Source organism: Aricia agestis, chromosome 16 (genome assembly GCF_905147365.1).
Source record: "Aricia agestis chromosome 16, ilAriAges1.1, whole genome shotgun sequence".
Lineage (NCBI taxonomy): Eukaryota > Metazoa > Arthropoda > Insecta > Lepidoptera > Lycaenidae > Aricia > Aricia agestis.
The window spans coordinates 8716710-8735245 of record NC_056421.1 but is presented as its reverse complement, the minus strand read 5'-3'; the positions used below and the strand labels follow the sequence as shown (position 1 = coordinate 8735245).

The 18536-nt window shown below is 36.2% G+C and overlaps 1 protein-coding gene across 1 annotated transcript; it reads right to left on the bottom strand.

The window, feature by feature from the left end:
* Positions 1–651: 651 nt before the first annotated feature.
* LOC121735087 (probable 4-coumarate--CoA ligase 1) lies at positions 652–17034 on the bottom strand. Its single transcript, XM_042125772.1, has 11 exons — positions 16803–17034; positions 15392–15478; positions 14799–15138; positions 8094–8304; positions 6861–7007; positions 5406–5606; positions 4810–4918; positions 3765–3991; positions 2716–2894; positions 2128–2283; positions 652–1213 (listed from the first exon to the last, which is right to left on the bottom strand). The coding sequence occupies exons 1-11, from the start codon at positions 16817–16819 to the stop codon at positions 926–928; spliced, it is 1962 nt and encodes a 653-aa protein (XP_041981706.1). The 5' UTR covers positions 16820–17034; the 3' UTR covers positions 652–925.
* Positions 17035–18536: the final 1502 nt, after the last annotated feature.

Genomic DNA, 18536 nt, shown 5'->3' with positions numbered 1-18536 from the left:
TATCTAGTATTGTTTCGCTGCTGCCGTTGTCATTTCATACTAACTGTCTGAACCTGTTTTCGCGCCGCGCCGCGGTACCGTGCGGTAAATAGTAGGCATTGGATTTACGATTAACGGACTTCTGCATATTAACGGAAGTTAACGAGTCCGTTAATATTTTTAAAAGTTAACTTAAAAGTTGATCCGTTAATTAAAATGTTAACTTCGTTAATTAATGATTAAGGCATTAACGAGTTAATGCCCAGCTATGCATTCCATTGTTAAAAGAAACAGAATGAGTTTTAATAATGCAACCTCAAAGTATCTGAAAGCCTCTGACATAAAATATTTCTTTTTGTAATTAGGATAGTTAAATATTTTGGTATTTTAATTTAAGAATATGGACAATTATCTAATTTGACTAAGTCTCAAGTCTCTAAAAACATATTAACAATTTATAATTACTTTATATATTCCGAAATTAAAGATATACACTGATTTTGTTACTTTTATTACAATAAGTACTTATTAACACTATTAATAACAAATAACCTGTAAAATACTTTGATCTCCAATAGTCAGGGAAAGGCATAAATAAACAAAAATAATTTTATGTGTTTATTTTAGTAAAATAAAATTATAATAAGTACAAAAATTATAACAAATCAACAAATGTATATATAATTGTATAACTTTTCTGCCAATCGCAACAAGTAAGTACTCTATATTACTGTACACCTATCTATTTACACTACATAAATATTACATTATTGCAAATTTAATTATTGTTCACATTGACTATAAAATATTATTACATATTTTTAAACCTTTGTGCAGGTACTGACTCCTCATCTTACCTCCAACTTAAGTTGACAAGTCAACAAAATAGCACTCTTATTTCTACAATCACAAAATACTATTTACAAATTATAATATCAATAATTTATCATAGACCTTTTTTGCCTAAAACTTTCAATTCGTTCCTGAGGATTTTGCCGGCTGCATTTCTGGGTATAATTTCTAGAAATACCACTCCACCCTCGAGACGTTTGTATTTGGTTAGTTTCTGAGCGACGACGTCGTATATTTGTCGTTCAGTCAACTTCTGGTTGGGTTTGAGCACCACGAAGGCCCTTGGAATTTCCCCGGCCAAGGGATCTGGTATGCCTACTACTGCTGCGTCCGCTACTTCTGGTAACTCCATGATAATACCCTCAATCTCTGTTGGCGACACCTGGAAACAAATCTTATGTAAGTTATTGACGTTTCATTATTTTTATGATTTTCTTTTGTAAAGGATATTTTTTTAAATATTTGTTACGAGAGATTTTTTAGTAGTACACCAAATTCACTCAAGGCGATTTATTTTCAATAGAGCATAGTTCTTGATCAATCTTTGATCCTAAAAACGTTTACGCCAATTAAAAAACGATAGGGATAACTTTTAAATCAATCTATAACAAGTATAAATATATAATATTATAGATTGATTATATAACAGTTCGTTTTTTTTATCGGCGTAAATATCTATATACTTAATAATCAATCTATACTAATATTATAAATGCGAAAGTGTTAGTCTGTCAATCTGTCTGTTACCTCTTCACGCCGAAACTGCTGAACCGATTTTGGTGCATAGAACTTTGAGTACAGGGAAAAGACATAGGATACTTTTATCCAGGAAAAATGTACGGTTCCCGCGCGATAAACGAATTATGGCGCAACGGTGTTGCAGGCGTCGTCTAGTCCACGAATAACGTTTACCCAGACTCAAGTGAGTTTCAAGCTACAATTAAAATGTTTTCTCCAACCGAACCTACAACTCGCCATTATAAAAGAAGTCCTAACTCGTCCATCACATTTTACAATCATTATTTATTTATCCGTCAACTATCGCATGGTTTTTATGGTTGTGGTATAAGCGTGGAGGCCGCAAAGGAAGATCTTCCGACCGAGCGAGGTGTTATGCTCGCTCAGGCCGGAGCCCACGTGATACATTTCAGCTGTCTTATATATTATACTGACGCGCTCAGAAAACTTCAATAGCGTGATGCAGGAATGTTAGGCAAATTGTGGGTACCGCCACATGGTAAAGCAGTTGGTATAGTGGCAAAGGTTAAAGGCAGTAAAGCCACAGCTATGTCTTACCTGGTTGCCCTTAACTTTGATGAGCTCCTTCGTCCTATCGACGACGTAGAAGTAATGATCTTCGTCGTAGTACGCAACGTCGCCAGTGTGCAGCCAGCCTTCACTATCGATTGTTTCCTTTGTGGCTTTCTCATTGTTCCAGTAGCCTTTCATCAACTGGAAAAAATAAGATTAGTCAGCAGCGTTCGAGAATGTTGAGGTATGAATAATGTGTTATTAGTGCTGGCTGTTTATAAAACTACAACACATTCTAATAATATTATAATTTGGTCTGCAGTTAATATTGCGAGTAGTATAGAAAGTATCCATATAAACCTCGACGTGAACACCGTATTTGGTGTATTTAGCGCTATGGGACCAGTGACCACATCTATTTTTACAATTCCTTTTTTTTTCTTTTTCCACTTTTCTCCGAGGCATAACTGTGGGCGGTACAGCATCAACTCGTCTAATCGAGATGTTGCCGCACAAACGCGCCAACATCTCGAAAAACATGGTGTACCACACGGTTACGTTTTAGGGCCACTTTTATTTATTATCTATATTGCCGTGTGATCTTCCCAACTCCAGTCTTTCCACGTCACATACCTGTGGGCCACGCAGCAGCAGTTCACCAGACTGGTGCGGTGGCAGCGCCTGGCCGGTGGACAGCGACATGATGCGGCCCTGCGTCGACATCACCAACTGACCAACTGACCCCACCTTGCTGTGGGGGTATATGAACGGTGTCATGAGAGTCACGGGAGAACTCTCTGTCATGCCGTAACCTGAAAAGCAAAAACATAAAATATTAGTTACTAGCGCAATGTTACATTTTGCAGGACGCATGCGTTTTTTGAACAGTAATAAATTTGCTGTGTAATCATCGCGTCGGTCGTTAGTGACGTATTGATGGGTCAATATACAATTTTCTACGTGCTCTATGACCGCACTTTATTTGTAAATACTATATACTATAATAAATATTTGTAATTCTCAATTTTGGAAGTTACAGCCATCATTCACATTCATAACGCTAAGTTAGGATTACGTTTTTTCCAAATCTCAAGACTTGGCATATTCTAGTGTGTTAGAAAGAACATAAATATTTTCAAAAAGAAAAGTGATAATCATAATGTAAATACTAGGAATAAGAACAAGTTAGCAATACCAATGTTCAGACTAGCCAAAGTAAGCAAATCCTTTAAAGGCCAATGCCTATACAATAAAATCCCAGAAAATGTTCAAAATCTACAAATTTAAAAAAGCAGTTAAAGAACGTTTGTGTGCTAAAGCGTATTATAAAGTCAATGATTTCATAGAGGACAGCACACCTTGGGAATAGGGTGGCTCCATGCAGGTTACTTTTCTTTTATTTTTGTTACATAGCTGTAAGCCACAACATTGTAATTTTCCATTTTTTTAGTAAAAGATGGCCCCGTGCGAGTTTCTTACGCCGGTTCTTCTCGGCGGGGTAGTTCCCGAAGCGGTAGTAGGCAACGTAGTTTCTTCGTTCGACTTTCAAAAAGTGTACCTATCATGATACCCATTTTGAATAAAAAGATATTTTATTTTATTTTATTCAAATTTTACGTTGACATACAAAAAGTTCTGATAGTAACATTCCCTTCATAAAACAAAGAAGGTTAAAAAATTACCTTGCAACAGCTGTATCTGGTTTTTCGTCTTCTCAACCTTCAATAGGAACCTCTCAAACATGGCGTCTGTGGTGGGCGCGCCTCCCACCATGATAGTTTCAACAGACTGTAGATGTTCCTTCTTCACCATCGGATGTGTTGCTAAGAAGGCCAGGAGTGATGGTACCACGAATAACGTACTCGGCTTGTATTCTACAAGGGCCTTTATGTATTCTTCTGGCGTGAACCTGTAAAGATTGATTTTTTATTAACGAACAGGAAAGATTTTTTTCAAACTCCCAAACCGGTTTCGGTGACGGTGGCCGGTTTCAACGAACACATTTTGATAATTATTAGGTAAATCCACAGACATAGATCTATGTCTGTGGCCTGTGAGTAAATCTAACTAATCACAAGAATAAGATTCTGATTGACAAAATGATAAGGGACTGCAGTCTGCAGGGACTACCTGGTATAATTTATAAACCTTATCTAAGCGTCAAACTACTAACTAGTAATACTGCTTAACTTTAATTATTTTTAATTAATACCTACTGTAACTATTGTTATTTGTAACAAAGATGTTTTTTCAGTTAAGATAATTAATAGGTAAACTCAGTTTTTTTTATTTTTTATTACAGTAGGTACTCCCATATTTCTTTGGATTAATAACGGCTGTAAATAACAATTGTTTCCTTAGTGATTAACATTGTAAAGTTTTTATTGCAACATTTTTCTCTTCGTTAGTTTATTCATTATATTTTATCAGACAATGTAGAAACTAAAAATATAACATGAAAAAAATCATGGAAAAAATTAGAAAAAAAAATACTTATTTATAAATACAAGATCTTTAAGTACATGAGTATTTTTCTTTACTAATAGAAAGTCATCAGCTGGAGATGACTTAAGGCCTGTTTCACCACTTTCTGATAAAGTGCCGAATAGGCTATTCACAACTTTTTTGACAGATTCTCCATACTTCATCTGTCAAGTTAAGTGGTGGATAGCCTTATCAAGAAGTGGTGAAACAGGCCCTTAATCTAGTAGATAATTAAAAACTTACTTTGGAATGGAAACGACATGGTAGCCCAGTATGAGGTTATAGTTGAGGATACCGTTGAACCCGTAGATGTGGAAAAACGGGGGAACTGTCAGTACCACATCGCCTTTGCCTGCAAAGGTGAAAAGCGTTAAGTTAGATGTCTCGTTTCTACTAATCTCTTATATGTATAATGTATATTGTATATATACTTGGTTAATTAAAAAAAAAAGCTAATGTGCCAGTTGGACTTGCGCACGAAGGTCGAGGGGTACCGTGCCGTTATAAAGCAAAAATAGTGTTTTTTGTATGGGAGCCCCCTGAATTATTTATTTTAAATAAATACTAAAGTATAAATAAAACTGAGTATTTTATGAACATTTCAAGTTGTTGTTTTGGTCTCCCATACTTACATCAAACGAACCCCTTAAATACCTATAAAATTTTATTTGTTGTTGTAGCGGCCACAGAAATACCATAATCTGTGAAAATAAATCTCTAGCTATTACGGTTCTTGAGATACTACCTGGAGAGTGGGGACAGACAGTCTGCGCCTTCCCCAATTTTTTTTCGGAGCGATCTTAAAATTGTGCGCCGGTTAAAACTTTAATTTTAATCACCTTTTTCTCCCTCATACTTCATAACCTTCGGCGCTTGCACCTGCTTGATATTGCAGACCAGGTTCTTGTGGGTCAGCATGACACCTTTGGGTAGACCCGTGGTTCCGCTGGAGTAGGGAATGATGGCGAGATCGTCGCCGCTCACTTTAGTCAGATCTGCCTTGTGATCCGCCAATAGAAGCGAACGTAGCCCGTATACACCTGGAAAAGTAATTTGTTAAGTATTTGACCTTACCTTGCATATAGCATAGTGGTAACCTAACCTATCCACATACTACCGTAAATGATTAGAAAAGCCAAAGTGTGTCAGTCTGTCTGTCTTTTACCTCTTCACGCCCAAACCGTTGAACCGAAATTTGCTGAAATTTGGTATGGTGATACTTTGAGTCCTGGGAAAGGACATAGGATACTTTTTGTCCCGAAAAAATATGCGGATGTGGGCGTCATGCAGTATTGAATAAGGACTCCGAACTAGCAAAATAGTCTTAGGAATAGCAGCTTATAATGCAAGAAGTCCGTCAAAAGCCACAGAATAGTTTTGATTGATGTATGTTGGCTTATTATTGCACTCTGAAATGCTAATTTAAGCTAACTCTTAGCTTAAATTAGCATTTCAGAGTAATTTCAGATAATCTGCTAAAATAAGTCTCGAAAGCGCATTAGAGATTAAAATTTGTGACATTTTCAAGTGATAGTCCTAAAGTAGCACGATATGAGACTTTAGCTCTATGTCAAGTAGGTACATACTTATGTACCTACTTGACATAGAGCTAAACAAGACTATATACATATTGAGGATATAAAACATTGCAAGCTGCAAGGCCATTTTAAAGACTTTAATCTTTAATTTTTGTACAGATGTGTTAGTCTTGGATAAGATTTTATTTATAAGTATAAATAAAATCTTATCCAAGACTAACTTTAAAATGGCCTTGCAGCTTGCAATGTTTTATATCCTCAATATGTATATAGTCTTGTTTCATCATAGCATCGGTATCAAAGAGCCAATGGTTAACTCAGCTTCGATTGCAGCAGTTGCATTGCATCCTGTCGCATGATACCAAATCACCATGCCGGTTGTAGGTACCTCTCTCTCTACCGTCCCATTATTCCCAAACTTATTGTAGTTTTTTTAAACAGGAAATAGGCCTACCACACATTCCCATCACTGCAACTACTGTGTAGCCTGGGGCCGTACCACGAAACGGTTTTGAGACTCAAACGAGTACGAGAATGTTGCGTCCTACTATAACAAACGTGAAATGACGTTGTTAGAGCAGGACGTGGCATTCTTCTTCTCGTCCGATTGTTTGAGTCTCAAGACCGTTTCGTGGTACGGGCCCAGGATCAACAGTGGTAACCAAACGAACCACGAAAACCCTTTAATATGATCTCAGGGATGCCCGAGGGACAAGCTAAATCTGTCTGTATGTAAAACTTATTTAAGCATGTTACCTTGTGTTTTATCATCCTCTCCTCCAATGAATATGGTGCCCTTGTAATCCTTCAACGACTTGGCAACCTCTTTTGCGACCGGCATGAACATTTCTATCGTCGCTATCAACTTCACACCGCAGTCTGTGAATTGTCTTCGGAGTTCGTCTGAAAAAAATTTAATACGCTTTAGAAGATTTAAATTTGTTCGGGGCAAAGAGTGAATCAAAATGAAAGACACTCCGTTTAGAGTTATTATGGTCGCCTTTATGTTGACGAATCAAAAATTATTAAAAAAAAACTAAGAAATACTAAAATTAGCTGATCGGACAATAGTTTCTATAACTTATTCGGTGGATGCTTGGACCTTTATAGCGAAATAATATAAAGACTATACTCGTTTTAAGCATAAAGTTGCAAAGTTTGTTGTTCGTCTACACATGGGCGCCAGCAGAAATAATTTCCAAGGGGTGCAGATTTTAGTTTTCTTTCTTTTCTTTTCGTTTTACTTTTTACGAACAACAGTGACTGTCTATTGACGTCAACAGAATACCTACATTTAGTGCCGAAACATTACTAACTATCCTTGTACGGCATGGTAATAGTAGGGTTACAAAATATGCTTTTTATTTCAATAATTCCTGTTGATCCCGAGATTGCAAGTGTACCCTCTGCCACCCCCCTGCCGGCGCCCATGCGTCTACAATATCTTATACAAGTCATAATTTACAATTAGGTACGTTATTTAGGTAATCACATAATTGCAAGGATAAACGCAATTAAGTATGTCGCAACAGCAGCAGCAATAACTCTCGATAATAACTAGCTTCCGATCCTCACAGGGAAGTTCATTCGTGTTTGTTTTTCCTATTTTCCGATTAGTACTATTTTACAGGTACGACTTTAGATTGGGGCTCCTTCCCCTTCTTTGCTCTTGTACCGCCACTTATTACAACTTACTGAACTAACCTATAACAGGTCACTAACCTATAACAGGTCACAGTGGCGGTTTAGTTCGAAATCCTTCAAAACAAACTTTTAATAAAAACTCCATACTAACTAATCGTTTTAACGAGAATGTCTGTATGTCCGTCCGTCTCTCTGTGATTACCTTATTGTCACGACTTACCCCTAAACCGATTTAGATGAAATTTATTATGGACCACACTCCACAGGAAAGAACATAGACATTAGACATAGGATAGTCTCTACCACTATAATACTTATATCAATGCTTCTAACAACAGATCTTACCAGCAGTATACAGCGGGTTCGCGAAGGTAACCACCAGGCCCGCCTTCAGCGCCCCATGGCAGACGACCACGAACTCCGGGATGTTGGGCAGGATGAGCCCCACCCTGTCCCCGGGGTCCAGCCCCACGTGGCCGATCAGTGCCTGGGCGCAGCGGTCTACCATCAGCATCATCATGCCGTACTCGTACGAGCGGCCGGAGGTGCCGCATGTCTGAAAAATTATAACCACACTTACATTTTATGCAGCGCTGGATTTATGTATAGGCAGTATAGGCCATGGCCTATGGGCGGCAGCGTCCTATGGCGTCCTAGGGGTGGAGAGTTTGTACTTAGAGGCGGAAAAATTAAATTGGCCTAGGTATACTCATATAAAATATAACCTGGCCCTGGTTTTAAGAGTGTGATGTGTATTGTGTCTCCTCTCCTTACTCCTTATAGATACATATTTGGGGATTTCAGTGTTGTCTTAAGAACTGAAAGCATATACTACTATGATGACGACGACCTCTTTGATGACGACCTCCAGAAACATAACATTACACACAATTTTCAGACAAGACAAAAAACTAAAAACCAACTGAACATATCAAGGGCAAATAATGTTTATGGAGAGAGAACAACCGAATATATAGTACCGCGCCTAATTAACACTCTGGACCCAATAATTGTAAGCAAAATCACAGAAATAAATATTAAATACAAGCTAAAAACATTATATTTAAACAAATTCCTAAATGAATAGGACTGACATCAAGATTTATTTTCTTGTTAATAAGTAAGTAATTGCAATTCTACCAATTTTTTGTTGAATATTTAAGTAAGTATAATTAATAAGTTTAGTATGTTGTTTTGTTAAGTTTGATAAAAAATATTAATTTCTTTAATGAGTATATAATAATTATTGTAATGACAATGTACTTAATTCTTATTATTATTGTAATACACTCCGGACAAACCTTCGTGGTTTATGGAGAGTTTTTCATAAATCATACAAACGTCTTGTATGATTTATGAAAATAAACGAATAAATAAAAAAATAAAAAATGCAAATTTAATTAATCATCATCATTATCACCACTATTCCACCATACATCCATGAGTAATCGAGTTAACTCCTCAAAATATTATAGTGATTTTGATTATATGAGAAGTATCCTAAGCATATGCTACCAAAAAGCAAGATTTTGCAATTAGATAATATACCATGGTTCCGAAGGTGCTAAGAGAACCTTTAACCGGATTCCTTATAAATACAAGTTAATTGCGGCTTTCGGAGTTGGTTTAAGAACTGAAAACATATGCTACTATGCAAGTTACATTCATCATCATCATCACTAACACCAGTCACCAGACCATGGATTATCTAATTATAACCCTATTATTGGTACTTTTAATCGTCTTTAAGATCGAAACCCGCATTTGTCGAAAGATTAAAAAAAATATAATGGTATTTCAATGTAAAGGATTCGACCTTGGTGTTTAGGTTACCAAGTTAGCAATTTGATCATGAGATCTTTGAGGTATGCTAATCTCCTTAAAATTTATATGGACGATTATACTTATGTTTGAGCATAATATTATATTATGTTGAGCTGATGAGTTTTCATTAGTGTAATGATAGAAAGATAGTCACTGAACAGAACTTTAGAGCCTTTAAAGACAGGCGTATGAACATTAATTTTATCATTGCTTGGTTAACGCCAAGCATATTATACAGTGGTATATGCTTGGCGTTGCTTAAGCAATGCTGAAGTGGTAGTGATCTCAGACAATGAGTTCTCACATCATGAAAGTGTATCCTGGATCCAAAGTCACTATGCATAACACATTAGTCTGTACAGGAAACCTTATAAATGACTAAAAAGAGTGAAATTATTATTTTTAACAAAAAATTTAAACCGCCTTCCAGGGTAAAAACAATAATTTATAATGAACAAAAAAGTATTAAATAATAATTTTTACCCTTTGAAGTGCCTTAGGCATAATTCTCCTAAACCTCAACTATTCTGTACACAATATCTTCATTATTTTGAAGTCGGTACCAGCTAATAATAGCTAGCTCGGAACCATGGTATATTATCTAAGCTCTCATTAATCATGATAAAATTTTATATAATTACGTGCATTCGCAAAAACAATACCAATCTAACGATCATTAGACTTTAATCGAGTGTGTCGTTTGTTGCTGTATAGTGTTTACTAATGCATCTTCTTCTTATGTTAAGCGTTGAGAAGAATTTCCTTTAAGATCCAGTAAAATCGCTGCGTTGAGCGAAAGCAGGCAAATACTTATTTTATTTTTTGTTTACAGACACATAATTATACATACATATACCTCCGAAGCACCCCAATTTACGCCTTTATTTACGCCGAAATTCAACTCAAATCTCACTAGCATTAAACCTACTTAACCAATTTCATGTTACTATTAAAAATCGCTATCTCGCGCTACGCACTTCACATCTTCTTTAGTGTGAACTAACCTTTATTTGCATTATCACCAAATCATTGTAACGATGACTAAAGTACATTGTAGGTATCCGTTCTGATAACAGCAGGATATACCTCGTATATCCTGCTGTTATCAGAACGTAAAGTGGATTTTATCGATATTAGACTCCTATCTCAATTTTATAGTATTTTAAGCACGGACCTAATACAAACATTTCAAGACATTCATTAATCAGAATGACCAAATTCCAAAGGGTAAATACCGATGGTCAATAAATGTCAAATGATTATGATTATTATGATAACGTTATCGAAAATCTTGTGATAGCAAACTACTACAAAGTACAAGTACATTTTGTAGGCGTTGGTTTTCATCTCTCGGTAGTTTGTAGAGCAGCTATACTCAACTTTTTTTTTCAAGTTTCAAGTTTAGGCTGTACAAATACTGTCTTGAAAATACTCTCTAGTAAACTCCAAAAAAAAACTCAGTGAAAATACTTTTTATTATCTCTGTCACTATTGCTCCTAGTTACCTTTCTTCTGCTTAATTTCATTGCGGGCCGTAAGACTCTCCTAGGGTAGGTAGGTATAATCTAACTTCTAAGGTCATATTATAGGGTTTTTGTGGTTGGTTATCAGTTATCACCGTTGATCATAGCGTGAGATGGCGTGATTGCAGGCGATGTAGTGGTGGGAAGGCCTCGACACAAATAGTCCAAATGTGGGCAAAACTTGTATCCTCCAGTGCCTCCAACATTGCGTAGTACGGGGAAAGGAACCGAACTCATTAACAAAACATCTAAACGAGTAATTAGTAATTATTATTATTAGATAATAATAATAATTACTAATTACTTCATCGATGTTTAGGGAATATTTGTTCTGTGGGAATATTCACACCTCTACATACACGAAGTTCATTACACTAAACCAGCCTTTCCCAAAGTGGGCGATAACGCCCCCTTGTGGGCGCTGATGGTCTAAAAGGTGTGAGACCCAGAAAAAAAATGAGGGCGTTATGTAGAGGCTTGGGGGTGATTTTTTTCATCCGGATGCATTTCAAATTGAAACAATGGCTAAAACATAATTTTTCTCAAAGTGGGCAGTAGACAAAATAAGTTTCGGAACCCCTGCACTAAACTATAATAATTATAGGTAATATAAACATAATATCTGTAGTTGCTTCTAAAGTGATGATACATTTTGGTTTTTTGCCGAGCATTCTTAAAGTTGTTTGCGGTGAATAACTTCATGTCATTGTAGAGTATTGTGGTAGAGTGGTACGCAATCCAATTAAATTCCTACTTTTCTACGTCATCTAATCGAACCTTATGCCTTTGAAGTGAACTTTGGACTCTGATTGCATTGTAGAGCCAGTAGAGAGCCAGTCACTAAGCTTAAAAATTCTGGGCCAACTAGTTAGAAGTTTTGTAATACACTCGTACGACTCAAAATGTCACATTCTACACGATAGAGCGTAGCTCACTAATATAAATGCGAAAGTGTGTCTGTCTGTCTGTTACTTATTCAGACCCAAACGGTCAACGGACCCGATTTTGCTGAAACATGGAGATACCGGGAAAGGACATAGGGTAAAATGTATGGTTCCCGCGCTAAACGAATTTTGGCGCGGAAATCCACATTTTCACACATCACAGAAATATTTGTGTATTTAGTACAGAAAAGATCGGTCGTTGTTACTATCTTGCTCAGATAGGTGATAAATTGATAATAGAAGGAAAAAAAACAGTTCCGCATAGTGTTCGTTTGTGGAAAATGTTAATTAAGAATCAGCACCAAATTTTTATTTTTTATTAGGCCCCTTTATTTCCGCCGCCCCATGTATGAAATCTGTAGGACCCCTATGGACGCTGCCGCCCCCCTAGGACATTGCCGCCCCTAGGTCGCGGCCTATTGGGCCTTTTTTTTAATCCGGGGCGGGTAAGATTAGGATGCGATATAATAGGGATTATTATATGCAACACAATAATTAAAGTCGAGGGTCAAAAGATTAACTGATATAATTATTACTTCCGTTTATCTGTTAATTAGTAAACAAATAAATAATTATAGATAAATATTGGAATAAACTAGATACCTACGTACCTTATGATTAGGTAAGTACTATAAAAACAATATTAATTAGGTGATAAACATTTTTCAACATTTGAGTATTATATAATATTATATTGAAGCTTTTAAATTTTAAACGTGGTAGAGCTATGGGCTCAGAGAAAACCGGGGTGAAATAACGTTTGTGATTTGTAGTGCCTAAGGATTAATCTAAAAAACATAATATGGACGGTTATTGCTATTTATAGTAATTTTGCCATCAAGCTACGCGATTTACTTTTTTCCTATACTTACTTAAAAATATTTACGAAAAAAATAACTGATACTATTTTCCTTAGTCTATGCCTTTAACCTTTATAACTTTAGCCTATGACTTCAATTTAGTATACGAGTTCTTGTTTTTTAATAAAAAATATCGATGGACCTTTGTACCTTGGAAATTAGAATATCTAATCTATTTTGTTTGTATTTTAAGTCTCCCTTATCTTTAACAAACAAGCAAATAAACACAAATAATCGGCCAAGTGCGAGTCGCACTCGCACACGGAGGGTTCAGTACCGTTATAGAGCAAAAATAGGCCAAAATTGTTTTTTTTAATGGCAGCCCCCTCATTTTTTATTTTATTTTAATATTATTATTAAAGTACACATACAATCAAGGATTTAATGATCAAGTGTTTACTTGTTATCATTATTGAAATCGAGCAAAAAAGGCCAAAAAAATCACATTTGTTGTATGAGAGCCTAAGGGGGGCGGGCTAAAAGGAGGGGAAGTAAGTTATCTTGTTGAAGATAACTTACTTTCCCTCCTTTTACTATGCCTTACTTGTTATTTATTTTTATTTTTTTGTTTTTAGTAAGTATTTGTTGTTATAGCGGCAACAGAAATACACAATCTGTGCAAAAGTCAGCTAGACTTCTGAAATTTTCACAGCTTATGTATATACAGCGGTTTTTGAGATACAGCCTGGAGTCAGACAGACGGACAGACAAACAACGAAGTCTTAGTAATAGGGTCCCGTTTTTACCCTTTGAGTACTGAACCCTGAAAATAAGACCGTATCCATGCTTCCATACCCGCTAACATTATATTATACTTAAATACCATAGACGAATTATACATTTACTCCATGTAAATACGAAGATATTGTGGTTGAACCGCTTGATCGATTACTTCTTTCGGAAAAACCTCTACTTTCAACTCTTTTAGTATGAATGATAATAATTGACATAGAATCTAGATTTTGGTATTATTCGGTATGATTTCTAGATTTGACCTAGTAGCTAATATTATAATACTTGCAGGCCGCAGCGCGTATAGTCTGCGCAAGCGCACAAGTAATTTTCGCCCAAGCACAGAATACATAATATTAGTACAGCCCAAGCTATAAGTTTTATCCAAATTACAAATAGTTAATGGTTATAGCTTGGGCGAAAATCTGTTTTGCGCTTGTCGTTTTGTCCTGGAAAATCGTTCACCTTTGCGCGCTTGCGCAGATTGTACGCAATTTTGTCGTATTATTGATAAATAATACCTATTTTCGAATATAAAATTACATAAAACTGTTTATAAACATTGCATTGTGGTACTTTTGAGAAAAAAATCGACATTCGTGCCAATTCCCACGTAGCCTTCACCTTCTTCTCTATTTATATCGGTATCAGAGTGCATCCGCGACTTTACATTGAACTTTGTACCATGCTCCCTAGTTCCCTATACTAGTCTACAGCCCATTCAGGTTACCTTTGAGTTTCTATTAGGGACCTTATGAAGTTCAAATTAAGGTCTACGCAGAGGTAATATAGTGCAGAACGCGATGATGATAATTGGTGAGCTATCGTTTCATGAATATGCATTTAACAGCCGTTTATTTTTACTATAAAGGAATATATAACTACCGCATCTAAATGAAATCAAGGATGGGACTCTACCAAAACTCTACATTAATTCTGGCTGTTTCTTTGGTTTCAGCATTTTTGTTAGTAAGTACTAAAAAAAATTAAACCCAAATGTCTGTACTCTGTTTAGGGCCACAAATCCTTGTTTGAGCTATGAGGATACAAAATAAACAAAGGAAAATATACCGGATATAAATTAAGGAAAATAGAAAAGGTACCTATGGAGCGACTGCACTAAACCAAGGTAAGGTATTTTTTTATTAAAATAAAATAGAAACTTACCACACATGGTGCATCTGGCCACATCTGGACATCTTGAAAAATGTGGTCATGTAAATTTTCCTGGCCAATAGTAATTTCACCCCAGGGGGAACTCAACACATTCGGTTCCAACACTGAAACTGGTTGAGTCGCGTAGCAGCGTCGAAAATGTTGGGATTTCGGAACTCTTTGGTTCGCACTTTTGCATTCATGTTTGAAATTATTGTTTAAAAAGTTACGCGCGAGGCTCCCGCGGAATATTTTCAAACTGGACATTTTGAAATTGGAACGTTTGGAGCGAGGCGTCTGCGCTGTGTTGCCGCCGCACGAGTTTGCGTCGAGTTTTGTTTTGGCGCGTACTCTACATTTCGTCAAAGGGCAGAGTCCAATTATTATAATCTACGCTTAATGCTTAGAAACTTCATAATATATTGTGGATTCAGTGAAATGTGATATGCAATGAACTATTTTGTCTAGTCTCGTAGACAAATAACTTAAGAATTGACAAAATTTCGAAATAGGGCCAGTTTTATTTGCAGGATTGTTTATATGTGATTACCGTGGCGAATATTCAAATTTATCTCTTTTGAATTAATTCAGTTTTCATTACCTACCTTCCAAAGTGACACATTTCACAGCTATATTGGTCACCTATTTTATTTGCGGTAGACCTACTTAGATTAAAATGGTTCTCGGTAATTCTGAAACATATTAAACACAATATAATAATATATCCGACACATTAAAAATACAGTTTCAATCCATACTAATACTAATATAATAAATGCGAAAATTTGTCTGTCTGTTACCTCTTCATACCCAAAAAGTGGAACCGAATTTTCACAATTTTGGTATGGACCTCGAGTCCCGGAAAAGGACATAGGCAACTTTTTATCCCGTAAAGCGCATCACAGACGGCGAAGATAATATAAAATATATATTATCTTAGAGCATATTTTAGAATATCGCTCACCATAGAAATCCTATGAACCATCACACACGACGAAGTTAATTTATATTTTATATTTCGTATCTTAAGATACCGAGCGATATGGAAATATATATTTCGCATCTTAAGATAACATATTAAGATACGAAATATATATTTCGTATCTTAATATGTTATCTTAAGATGCGAAATATATTCATCTTTATAAATACAGGGTGTTTTTGTGTCGGGCAGCGGGCTCATCGGTGATTGATGATAGGACGCACTAGTGGATGCAGTGTTGCCAGTGCTGTATGTTCGAAAGTTACATAATCTCATTCGAAAAGTAACATTTTGAGGGAAATAGGAACATTTCGGATAATCTATACTTAAATATAAAACTCAAAGGTGACTGACTGACTGATTGATAATATCTATCAACGCACAGCCCAAACCACTGAACGGATCGGGCTGAAATTTGGCATGCAGGTAGATGTTATGACGAAGGCATCCGCTAAGAAAGGATTTTGATAAATTCCAACCCTAAGGGGTTAAAATAGGGGATGAAAGTTTGTATATAATAATACTTCTTAACGCGAGGGACGCCGCGGGCAAAAGCTTGTTTTAAATAAAATTGAGTTATAATTTATGGCTAGCTTATAAAGCTCATGAATCGAAATGAATGTTTCTCTTGAATTTCTAAAATACTCCTGAAACTTCTTCGTTGACAGATCTTGATAAAGGTTAAATTCGCCGCAGGTTTTTCTCTTTTTTATGTGAAGCTCTATCCAAATGTTTCTCCTTTTGGAATGTACTACTGCAATCTGCATTTCACATTCTACAGTGTGTAACAAAAATAAGTGATAATACTTTAGGGTGTGTACGTGTTTCTTGTAGAGAGTTCACTGTGAAAGTAGCAGCTCTGAAAGATGAACATTTTTTTTCACTTTTGTATGGGCAAGGGCCCGAGCGTCACGAGTTTCCCCATACAAAAGTGAAAAAAAATTTTGGTCTTTCAGCGCTGCTACTTTCACAGTGAAATCTCTACAAGGAACACATACACACCCTAAAGTATTATCACTTATTTTTCTTACAACCTGTATATCAGAATCATCGTCTGAGGAGCTGTCTAACAAATCATGAAGTAAGGCAGTATCACTCATAGTCCATCACCCTGTATATAGAACTCTAACAAGGAATACGTGTGGCACCAACGCAGACTCGTAAGGAAATGAACAGATTTTTAATAATATCGTATCTTAGCCGTGTGTGATAGTTTAAGATACTATAATATTTTATATTTGGGCATCTTAAGATAAAATATTATAGTATGTTCACCGTCTGTGATGCGCTTAAAAGCACGGTTCCCGTGCGATCAAATGGGCATCATATTCTAGTAGAAAATAAAACTTGTGACAAACCCAAAGTCTTAACCATCAGACAAACCATCCAACTACCACAACTCTTGTCTTTTTTGAGTTGTCCATAATTTTAGGTTTGTCACTGAGTTTTATTAACTTTTAGATAAAATCCTCATTACCTCTCATAGAATTACAATTTACACAGTGATAATGAACGGGTAAATAAGTTTCTTTTTTGTGTATCTAACATCTAAACTTACCTATTACTTGTTAGATGAAATTGAACAAGTGGTTAACCCACTTATACGCATTCTGTAGACTGTAAAGATAGGGCTGCCATCCATCCGGATTTCCCCGGATTGGTCCTAGTTTGAAGGGCGTCCGGGGAGCGTCCGGTCAGGTTTTTGAAAAGTGTCTGGGTAAAATCCGGATACTTTTGTTGAGGGAAATTTAACTTTAGTCATGAAGCAATAACGGAAGATAAAAACTAGCTAAGCATACACTTTTCTTGCACGGATTTGAGTTAATCAGATTTTTCCAAATCTTGTTGAAAAAACAAAAATTGGTAAGACGTAGATAATCGTAAATTCTGTTTAAGAGGTGTCCGGGGAAATAACCATATTTCGGCCAAAAATCCGGGAATTTTGTCGTGCCTGACCGGCGACGGCAATTCAGGTGATGGCAATTTACAGCCCTATGTAAAGAAAAGAGATAACAGTTATACAAATAATACATTGAACAGTTGCTACAAAGATATGTAAAGTAAATAAACGTGTCTATCACCTCAATCAATTCTAAATCAATATCTAAATCTGTAATTCATAATATTATTATTGTGTGTAATAACTACCTACCTGTTTAATTGCCCGCACTATAAAATAATTTCTCAGTCTTATACTTACTAGTTACTACTCACTTCTTATATATTTTTATTCTTATACGTGGGAGAGCCATGCTTCGGCACGAATGGGCCGGCTCGACCGGAGAAATACCACGTTCTCACAGAAAACCGGCGTGAAACAGCGCTTGCGCTGTGTTTCGCCGAGTGAGTGAGTTCACCGGAGGCCCAATTCCCTTCCCTACCCTCCCCTATTCCCTTTCCTTCCCTACCCTCCCCTATTACCCTATTCCCTCTTAAAAGGCCGGCAACGCACTTGCAGCTCTTCTGATGCTGCGAGTGTCCATGGGCGACGGAAGTTGCTTTCCATCAGGTGACCCGTTTGCTGTTTGCCCCCTTATTTCATAAAAAAAAAACTTACAACTTAGCATGCTGCATGTGATTAGTCGACGTAATGTAGGTATATTGCCTGCTTTTTTCTGTTGTTTGTTATTTGTGCTTAATAAATAAAATTTTATCCCGTGCTAAGTTACTTTTTTGCTATAAGAGCAATCACTTAAGAACTTATTACATCAACAAACTCTTAAAAATGTAAGTAAATTCCTAATATACCTATCCGATAAACGTTTTGT

Coding starts and splice junctions, on each gene's coding strand:
- LOC121735087 (XM_042125772.1), bottom strand. Junction 7,008..8,093: donor GAACCCGCTGTATACTGCTG/GTAAGATCTGTT, acceptor AATTTTTTTCAG/ACGAACTCCGAAGACAATTC. Junction 5,607..6,860: donor AGAGGATGATAAAACACAAG/GTAACATGCTTA, acceptor TTACTTTTCCAG/GTGTATACGGGCTACGTTCG.